We start from the raw sequence: 10,132 nt of genomic DNA on the forward strand, positions 1-10,132 counted from the left end.
GGAAAGACATTTGATGAAATTCAGTGTCTCTTTTTGGATGAAAACATTTAGTAAACTAGGAACAGAGGAATTTTTCTTAACATGGTAAAAAGTAGTTACCAGAAACCAACAATGAACATCGCATAATGAAAAAATCCTATCAATATGTTCATTAATTTAGGAAATAGACAAGGATGCCTCTTATCACTGCTATTATTGTTCTTCATTGCTTTAGAGCAGGGTTTCTCAGTGTTGGTACTCTTGACATTTTTGGACCCTATAACTTTTTTGTTGTGGGGGGTTGTCCTATGCATTGTAGGATATTTAACAGTATCCTTGGTCTCTATCTATCGGATGACAGTGCTACTCCTTCCCTACCCCAGTCATAACAACAAAAAATGTTATTGTCTCAGCAAAATTATGCTAGTTGAAAATCACTGCTTTAGAGATTTTAGACAGGTTTAGCAAGACAAGAAAATAAATAGATATCACATTTGAAAAGGCAGAAACAAAGTTATCTTTATTTGTAAATTATACTATTATCCATCTGTATCAAAAACTAAGTGAATTAACTGAAAAATTTAGAAATAACATGGGAGGTTAAGAATGTGGCCATATGGCCGGGCACAGTGTCTCTAACCTATAATCTCAGCACTCTGGGAGGCTGAGGTGGGAGGATCACTTGAGGCCAGGAGTTTGAGCCCAGTCTGTGCAACCTAGCAAGACTTTATCTCTAGAAAAAATAGAAAAATTAGCTGGGCATGATGGCGCGTGCCTGTAGTCCTAGCTACTTGGGAGACTGAGGCAGGTGGATTGCTTGAGCCCAGGATTTCGAGGCTGCAGTGATCTGTGATCACCCACTGCACGCCAGCCTGGATGACAAAGTGAGACCCTATCTCTTAAAAAAAAAAAGTAGCCACATGTAAGATAAGTGCCAAGAATTAGTAACTTCCCAGCAATAAGAAGATGTAATAGGTAAAATGATCCCTTTCACTATAGAAAAACTCTATAAAATTCTTAGAAACACAAGCTTGACAAGAAATGTAAGATTTGTATGATGAAAATGATGAAACTTTACTGAAGGACATAAAACAGGGCTGGAAGGAGTGGAGAATCACACTGTGTTTCTGGATGGGAAGACAATATGCTAAGGATCTCAACCCTCTTCACATTAATCTGTACATTTTATGCAGTCCTAATCAGAATTTTAATGTTGTTTTTTCCCCCTGGGAACTTACAAGGTTGTTTCTAAAGTTCGACTGGAAGAATATGCGTGGGAGAATAGCTAAGACATTTTTGGAAAAGAATAATGAGGTGTGACTGCCCCTACTAAATATGAAGTCATACTGGAAAACCATATGAAAATCACATGGTACTATTCCTAAATACCATAACCTACCGAAAGGAACCTGGGCTCCTTGGAAAAATGATCCAGATCTTGGGCAAGAAATGCATATGATTAGCTTATAACATTTTTCATACTGCAAAGCAAGAAAGAGTCTAAGACTACTAGGGTCATGTCAAAGACACAGGAGCCAAATTGAAGGGGCTCCTATTGGCCATTCCATACAAACTCATTAAATATGTTATGATCCATGAAGTCATAATAAAACTTAAAAATAATTTGGAGGATGTGAGGGAATTCATCTGAAACTGGCAAATAAAGGGAGAGTGGCGGCTGGGCGTGGTGGCTCACGCCTGTAATCCTAGCTCTCTGGGAGGCCGAGGTGGGCGGATTGTTTGAGCTCAGGAGTTCGAAACCAGCCTGAGCAAGAGCGAGACCCCGTCTCTACTAAAAATAGAAAGAAATTAATTGGACAACTAAAAATATATATAGAAAAAATTAGCCGGGCATGGTGGCGTGTGCCTGTAGTCCCAGCTACTCGGAAGGCTGAGGCAGCAGGATCGCTTGAGCCCAGGAGTTTGAGGTTGCTGTGAGCTAGGCTGACGCCACGGCACTCTAGCCGGGGCAACACAGTGAGACTCTGTCTCAAAAAAAAAAAAAGTGAGAGTGGCAAGCATTTTTCCTCCCTTTCGTGTACAAATTGCACCTCCGAGTAACCAAAAGGTTGACATTGGACAGTTCTTCACAGAAGAATTTCCACTAAGAAATGCTCCCCCTTCCAAAAAAAAAGAAAGACTGTCACCATTTTGCAGTAGCTGATGAGTATCAGAATCAGTCAGAATCAGGCAATAATCATTAGTGGCTGCTAAACTTAGGTGAGAGGCCAACGGGGGCACTTTATAACGCATGGACGGGGCTGACAGGCGGCTGATTGATCTTACCTAACAGCCAGCCAGGCACTCCTGCATCCTGGGGTCATTCAGTGGGAAGTGCACAGCGCCACCCATGAAGTGTACAGTACTTACTCCAAAAAATTGGACTTCAATCTGATTGAACCTCTAGAACAGACTACTAGTTTGCAGGAGATAACAGGGTCAGAGGCATAGGTTCAACACCACCACAGGGAAGTAAGCAGTGATTTCCCTGTTAAATTTCCCTCACAGAATGTGGGAAATTCTTTTAGACAAATGACCCAGTTTTTTCAACAAATGAATGGCCAAGAGGGGGGAAAAGAAGGAGAAGAATTTTATGGGCTAAGATTTAAGAGATACAGTAACCAAAAGCAAGCTTCGTGATGTTAACATTCCCCTTTGACTTCCCCATCCCTGGCCAAGGACATATAACCTTGAAATCCTTTATCCCCTAGGAGAACCAGCCTTTGATGTCACCTATAAATTCCTGACCCCCAACGTAGCTATAGTCTGATGTCCCCTTTACCACCCGCCCTAGTATCTCTGGCAGAATAACTTCCCTTCCACCTGAGTTTGGCTGTCTGCATTCCCTAGGGAGAAGGTGGGCTGGGGCTGCTGTTGCCCCATGCATTTTCATCTCATCCTTCCTTCTGTCTTCCCTCAGCTTATTCCCAGCACCTGGACAATGAGATTAGTCACAGCAGCTACCTGGGCACTGACTACCCCACAGCCATGACCCCCACTTCCCCTCGGCGCTACTCCCCAGTGGCCAAGGATCTGCTAGGGGAGGAAGACATTCCCCGAGAACCTAGGCGAATTGTGATCCACCGGGGATCCACAGGCCTGGGCTTCAACATCGTGGGTGGCGAGGACGGTGAAGGCATCTTCATCTCCTTCATCCTGGCTGGGGGCCCTGCAGACCTCAGTGGGGAGCTGCGGAAGGGGGACCAGATCCTGTCGGTGAGGGAAGGCCTGCCCCTGCCTGCACTGCCCCCCCCGCGCCCCCCCCACCGGGCAGAGCCTAGAGCTCTTGGGGAGGGGTGCAGGTGGGCTGAAACCTGGTCCTCTTGCTGGACCACTCCCTTCTCCACCTGGACCCTAGAAGTGCTGCCAACCTCTCTCCCCTGACTCGGCCTCTCCTCTTCTCTCTAGGTCAACGGTGTTGACCTCCGCAATGCCAGCCATGAGCAAGCAGCCATTGCCCTGAAGAATGCGGGTCAGACGGTCACGATCATTGCTCAGTATAAACCAGAAGGTACCAGGCCAGAAGCTCCCGGTCTTGTGGGCTAAGATGATCCTCAGAACTGTCTCCCCAGCTGATGGCTTCAGTGGGGGTGGAAGGGGTGGTAGGATGGGGCCAGAGCTCAGCAATCTTCTCGTCCTTCCTCAGAGTACAGCCGATTCGAGGCCAAGATCCATGACCTTCGGGAGCAGCTCATGAATAGCAGCCTGGGCTCAGGGACTGCCTCCCTGCGGAGCAACCCAAAGAGGGGCTTCTACATCAGGTCCGAGGCCTCCTGGGCTGGGCTCCTCAGGCTGCTCCAGGTTCCTCTGTGCCCTGTGCCTGCCTGTTCCTCTTTCTCCAAACCCTGCCGGCCCTAGCTTCCCCGACCCAGGCCTGCCACCCAGCCGTGATCACGTGCTGGCCTGCACAGGCTGACATGGGAAACCCTCCATGTCCATTGGAAAATGGCCTGTGCCCCTAGCGTCCCAATTGCCTTCTAGCCCCTGGTCACCCTGGCCCTTCCCCAGTACTCCCAGACTGCCCCCTAATTTGGCACCTAGGAGGTTAATGCCTCACATAGCAGGGGCTTGTAGGGCATTTTCAATGTGTCCCCAGCCTTCACATCCTTGTGGCAGTCCTGGGGAGATGGACCACAGCTCTCTTGCCCTGGCTCCTGTCTCTCCAGGGGCACTTTGCTCCCTTCTTAGGGCTCCTCTTCCCATTGACTCATCTTGCCCGCCCTCCCCCAGGGCCGGCACTGCGGTTCAGGCTTCTGCTGGAGCCCCCTACTCTTCCTCCCTGATCCTGTCCCCTCGTGCATGGCCTCCTCCGCGGCTGTGCTCTGCCAATGTCTCTCAGAGCTGTCAGCCCTGACCTGACCTCTTCCCAGAGGACCAGACCTGCACTTCTGGCCATCTGCTTTCTGGTCATTTCCACTGGGATGTCCCACAGGCATCTCACACTCAACATGTCCCACACTGAGCTCATCATCTTTCTCCTTGTGTTGTTTGGACTTGTGTTCTCTGTCTTGCCAAGTCAGCGTTTCCTCCCTTCTGGATGGCACCCCCGACTACCCAAATGCCTGGCTCAGACCTGAGTCCTTGCTCGCCCCTTACCTGCCTGCTGGGGTCTCTTCCCTTCTCCTGTCCCAAAGCTTCTCTGCATCTTTGCAGAGTATGACCACTCAGAGAGAGTGGTCATTCCTTCTTTTGTCCTGACCCCAGGGGTTGTGACTTATTGGCACATTAAGGAATTTGACAGTGATAAGTGTAACCAAAGTTTGCAAACGAGGGACTTTTTTTTCTTACGAACTTTGGCAGATTCAAGGTTACCCCTGCAGCTTTGTGATGTGTTTTGCAAACTGCTTTCTTGAGCGGGTGGAGTTCCGACTCTCACTCTGGAAATTGCATTCGGCGTGGACTGAAAGACGGTTAATGGTTGTGGTGATTAAGAGTTACAGTGGAACTTTTGGTCCTCACAGTTTTTGGGTTCCTCAGAGTCCACAGCACCCATGGGAGTGCCATCAGCAGACCTCCAGGGTGTCTGGTGTGTCCTTCCTGGAGTCCTCAGCCAGCCTCTGACCAATACCCACTTGCCCTCTAGGGCCCTGTTTGATTATGACAAGACCAAGGACTGCGGCTTCCTGAGCCAGGCCCTGAGCTTCCGCTTTGGGGATGTGCTGCATGTAATTGACGCTAGTGATGAGGAATGGTGGCAGGCGCGGCGGGTCCACTCTGACAGTGAGACCGACGACATTGGCTTCATCCCCAGCAAACGACGGTGAGGCTCCTGGGGTCTGTAGCCTTCTTGCCACAGGCACGGAAGTTCCCAAGGTCCTCCAGAGTGGGCAGCCAATAGGGGATGGGTCTGCCTTCTGACCTCTTGGGAGTCCTCTGCTGGGCCCTCCTGGGGACCATGGCTCCCATGAGCCTTTGGGGTAGATAGCTTCTCATTGAGGAGCGTGGGGTCTGGAGCCTGCTGGGAGTTGGGGTTATCAGGTGGTCCAGAGGGTGGGGACCGTAGAGCTCCTCACTGGGCATTTCCCTACCCCCCTCCCTCCGTGTATCCCACAGGGTTGAGCGACGAGAGTGGTCAAGGTTAAAGGCCAAGGTAGGTGGAGAAGGGGTGAGCTTGGGTGGAAGGGCAGGGGCTTATGGCGCTGAACTCTTAACCAACCACCTGACCTGCTTTTTCTTCCTAGGACTGGGGCTCCAGCTCTGGATCACAGGGTAGGTAGGGCCAGTTCGGGAAGACGTGGGGTGAGAAGAGCACTCAGCTGCTCTTGACATCCTCAGGAAGGCGAGACAGGGGTTCCAGGTCCCCTGCCTTGGAGCCCCTCGCAGACACCCTACCTCCCACCAGGTCGAGAAGACTCGGTTCTGAGCTACGAGACAGTGACGCAGATGGAAGGTGAGCCCTGGTCCCTAGTCCCTGCCTTGGCCCTAGACCCTGCTACTCCCTCTCTGTGCGCAGCCTAACCCAGGCTCTCTCCCCAGTGCACTATGCTCGCCCCATCATTATCCTTGGGCCCACCAAGGACCGTGCCAATGATGATCTCCTCTCTGAGTTCCCCGACAAGTTTGGATCCTGTGTTCCCCGTGAGTGCTGGGGCCTTGGATGCGGGTGGGGGTGGGGCCAGGCCGAGGAGCCCCACCTGTGGGAGCCATAGGTAGAGCCACCTGCGGGCACTGGTATGCAGGGCGACACAGGGTTTCTCAGAGAAGGGCGCTTCTCAGCCACCCTCATGTTCTGCAATAGCCATTCCTTGGCCAGAGACATGGGAACCCCAAGGGTACTGGGGGAGGGAGTTCCATCCCTCCTCAGTGTTGATCTTCCCAGCAGCCCCCTTCCACCGAAGGGCCAGAGGGCTCTTTTGGGCTTGATTGATGTAGGCAGGTTTCAAGCTAGAGGGATGGTGGTTAGATCTTTGGGGGTGGGGTGACTTCCTGGCAGATACGACACGGCCCAAGCGGGAGTATGAAATCGATGGCCGGGATTACCACTTTGTGTCATCCCGGGAGAAAATGGAGAAGGACATTCAGGCGCACAAGTTCATTGAGGCCGGCCAGTACAACAGCCACCTCTATGGGACCAGCGTCCAGTCCGTGCGAGAGGTGGCAGAGCAGGTAGGACCTGCTGGGCACCTGGTCCTCTTCCTCCTCCCCTCTCCCCACCCCATTGCCTCCCTCCAGCTCTCTCTAACTCTCTTTCTCTCTGTCTCTTTCCCTGCTGGGTCTCATCTCCGCTCCTCCACCTCCTTCTCCTCTTGGGCAACTCTGACGCCTGCTCTCTTGTGCCCCGCTCCCCCCACCTCACTTCCTGACCCCAAACTCCCCACCACCATCTGTCCCCTTTCTCTGTTCCCCTCCCTCCTCCTTGCCCCATTTCTCCTCTCTTCCCGTGGCTTTGTCTTTGGTGGCCTGGCCTTCCCCCACTTGGTCCTTCCCCTTTTCCTGACCCCCTTCTGTCCCTCTCCCGGCTCCTCACCTTTTCTGGGGCCCCACTCCTCTCTCCCACTCCTGCTTACTCCTTTTCCCTGCTGCTCCCCACACTGCCCGCCCTCCCTCCACTGCTCCTTTCTCCATCTGCCTCCCCTCCCTCCCATCTGTCTCTCCTTGTTCCTTCCATCTGTCTGTCCTCTGTCCGTCCTCCCCTCCCTCCTCCCTCTATCCTACTTCCTTTCTCCTTTTCCTTTGCTTTCCTTCCCCACCTGTCCTGTTGCTGCCTTCTGCACCCCCACCCCACTTGCTGCTGCCCCTGTTATCCCTGCTCTGCCACCATCTTTTGGGTCTGCCTGTTTCTCCTCCCTCCATTCTGTCCCATCCCTGCTCTCTTCCCTTGTTCTCCATCTTCCCCTTTCCTTTTTCTTTCTGTCCTTTACTCTGTCTGTTCATACCCCCTTCCTGCCCTGACTCTGTCTGCCCATGTGTCTTTTGACATCCATGTCCCCTCCCCTTTTGCCAACCTCCTGTTCCCCACCTTTCCATGTCCTGTGTCCCATCCTGGTACCTCTGTCTGTCCTTTCCCACCACCTGCTGGCCCCCCTCCACCCACCCTGCCTGCCCCCAGGGGAAGCACTGCATCCTTGATGTCTCAGCCAATGCCGTGCGGCGGCTGCAGGCGGCCCACCTGCACCCTATCGCCATCTTCATCCGCCCCCGCTCCCTGGAGAATGTGCTGTGAGTATGGTCATGGGGGTCTCCCTTCCGCTCCCCGACACCTGTGGCCCTAGGCCTCACGAGGCCTCTGCGTTGAACTCTTTCCCTCACAACTCTGGACACGGTTCCAGCAGCCCTTGAGGGGGATCTGCATGGAGAGCTGGAACCCAAAGGATGCAGGGAGTCTGGGCCTTTCCCCTCCTTGCTTGCCTTGGGCGAGGCAGGACTACAACTCCCAGCAGCCCCTGGGGCACATGCCTGATAGGCGAGCCAGGGCCCCGGGGATGTTGGGAATTAGAGTTCATATCCCTTCTGTGGGACTGAAGGCTGGAAGGATGAAGCCTTGGTAGAGCTCCCTGGAGTAGCTACACCCACCTGGGGTGGGTTGCGGGTGGGGCTCACCTGTGGCCCCAGGGGATATTGGGAGTTGTATTATTTTGTTGTGTCCTCCAAGTAAGAAAATACTGGTTGCAACTTAACATCCGTGGAAGGAGGAGGTGAAAGTCAGGGTGGGGCGCGCCCTCAGGTCTGCGTCTCCCTCCCTTTCACAGAGAGATTAACAAGCGGATCACAGAGGAGCAAGCCCGCAAAGCCTTCGACAGAGCCACCAAGCTGGAGCAGGAGTTCACAGAGTGCTTCTCAGGTGAGGCTGCAGCGAGGCGTTGCCAGCACACAGAGCACCTCTGCTCAGCTTCAAAAAAGCCGCCCCCACCGTGTGGATGGCTTAGAAAGAGGTGCCCCCTATGGGGTGGGTGCAGCCCCATGGTTCTTTGGCTTGGAGAATTAGAAAAAGGTGCCCCTTCCTCTGGATGGTGCCACCCCCTTGGCCAGGTGTCCTCTGGACCTTGGCCTCACTCCCTGCTCTACCCTACTCCCAGCCATCGTGGAGGGTGACAGCTTTGAGGAGATCTACCACAAGGTGAAGCGTGTCATCGAGGACCTCTCAGGCCCCTACATCTGGGTCCCAGCCCGAGAGAGACTCTGATTCCTGCCCTGGCTTGGCCTGGACTCGCCCTGCCTCCATCACCCGGGCCCTTGGTCTGGACTCAATTGCCCAAGCCCTTCGCACCCCCCTGGCCTCCCTCCCACCCCTTCTTATTTATTTCCTTTCTAACTGGATCCAGCCCATTGGAGGGGGGACACTCCTCTGCATGTATCCCTGCACCCCAGAACTGGGCTCCTGAACCCCAGGAACCTGGGGTCTGGGGGGGAGCTGGGCTCCTGGTTCCGAGCCCTTGCTCCTTAGGACCCCTACCCCCTCCCCGCCCCCAACGCACACACACACCCACTGGGGGCCACCTGCCCTCCCCCATCTTCTCCCACACACATTCCAGAAGTCAGGGCCCCCCTCAAGGAGCACCCGCTGCAGGGATGCAGGGCCTCAGGCTCCGTTCTCTCCTGAGGCAGGGTCTGGGGTCAGCCCTGCCCTCATCATAGCTCCCCATGTCCCTTGATTTCTCATTTATTTTTTCCACTTTTTTTCTTCTCAAAGGTGGTTTTTGGGGGGAGAAGTAGGGGACTCTACTGCGGGCCCCCTGCCTTCCACATGCCCCCCACCTTTTTTCTTTGCCGGTTTGCATGAGTGGAAGGTCTAACTGTGGCTTTTTTTTTTTTCCTGGGATTTTTTTTTTGGGGGGGAAAGGGGAGGGATGGGTTTAGGGACTGGGAAATGTGGGAGGGAGGGTGGGGGGCAGGGGTTGTGGGTCGGGTGTCCGGGAGCCAGGGAAGACTGGAAATGCTGCCGCCTTCTGCAATTTATTTATTTATTTTTTTCTTTTGAGAGAGTGAAAGGAAGAGACAGATACTTGAAACTCAGTGTGTGGCCTGGTTATTTGGGACTTGGGTGTGGAGGGAGACAGGGTGGAGCCACAGGGGTGTATGGGTCACATAAAGTCAGATCCTTCTTCACCCCGACCCAGAGAGAATAAACTGGCCTGGAAAAGGGGCTGTTGGGGGAACTGGCAAATCAAGGAACCACGGTTGGTGGAGAATGCGCCTGGGAAGGGCTGGTGCTCTCTCGAGAGTCACTGCCCGACTCAGAAAGAAGAGGCTGGACTTGCATGGGGCCCTGCAAAAGTAGTCCAGTCCTGTTGGGTAGCCCAACAGTCCCTAAAGGAAAACAGAGGAAACTTTCTTCTTTTGTGTTTGGGGAGTCGTGGGCAGAGCTGGGCTCTGGAGATGATCTGTGCAGAGGTTTGCTGATAAGAAATGCTGTGTGAATATTCATTAGATTTCTTTATGCCCCATCTCTATAGGAAAGATTTGAGGCAGCCTTGCAAATAATGAAGGTTGGATAGTAGAACCTCAATGCCAAAGATAAAAATAGGAGAAACAGATGCACTAGCTATGAGGGTAAATGTGATCTCAGCTTCCTGGTAGTCAGGGCAAAAAGGGAAATGGTCCATTACCTAGTTCTTTATTATAAAGGAGAAAGAATTTTAGTTCTTTAAGGGAGTCAGATTTTCCTGGCCCTAAGTCCTAACTGAAACTTCTCAGATGCTGCTATATAGAATGG

At 52.8% G+C, this 10,132-nt stretch overlaps 1 protein-coding gene across 1 annotated transcript in view; it reads left to right on the plus strand.

The window, feature by feature from the left end:
- DLG4 (discs, large homolog 4 (Drosophila)) overlaps positions 1-9,428 on the plus strand; it is an 11,908-nt gene extending 2,480 nt beyond the window's left edge. Inside the window, exons 4-15 of the mRNA XM_012655603.1 lie at positions 2,830-3,195; positions 3,388-3,490; positions 3,626-3,740; positions 5,063-5,239; positions 5,533-5,569; positions 5,661-5,688; positions 5,822-5,869; positions 5,956-6,057; positions 6,413-6,585; positions 7,529-7,638; positions 8,169-8,260; positions 8,496-9,428. Coding sequence (XP_012511057.1) covers positions 2,830-3,195; positions 3,388-3,490; positions 3,626-3,740; positions 5,063-5,239; positions 5,533-5,569; positions 5,661-5,688; positions 5,822-5,869; positions 5,956-6,057; positions 6,413-6,585; positions 7,529-7,638; positions 8,169-8,260; positions 8,496-8,602 — 1,458 coding nt within the window. The 3' untranslated portion in view covers positions 8,603-9,428. The remainder of the gene's footprint in view (positions 1-2,829; positions 3,196-3,387; positions 3,491-3,625; positions 3,741-5,062; positions 5,240-5,532; positions 5,570-5,660; positions 5,689-5,821; positions 5,870-5,955; positions 6,058-6,412; positions 6,586-7,528; positions 7,639-8,168; positions 8,261-8,495) is intronic.
- The last annotated feature ends 704 nt before the right edge of the window (positions 9,429-10,132 follow it).

Source organism: Propithecus coquereli, unplaced genomic scaffold (genome assembly GCF_000956105.1).
Source record: "Propithecus coquereli isolate 6110/MARCELLA unplaced genomic scaffold, Pcoq_1.0 Scaffold482, whole genome shotgun sequence".
NCBI classification, from domain to species: domain Eukaryota; kingdom Metazoa; phylum Chordata; class Mammalia; order Primates; family Indriidae; genus Propithecus; species Propithecus coquereli.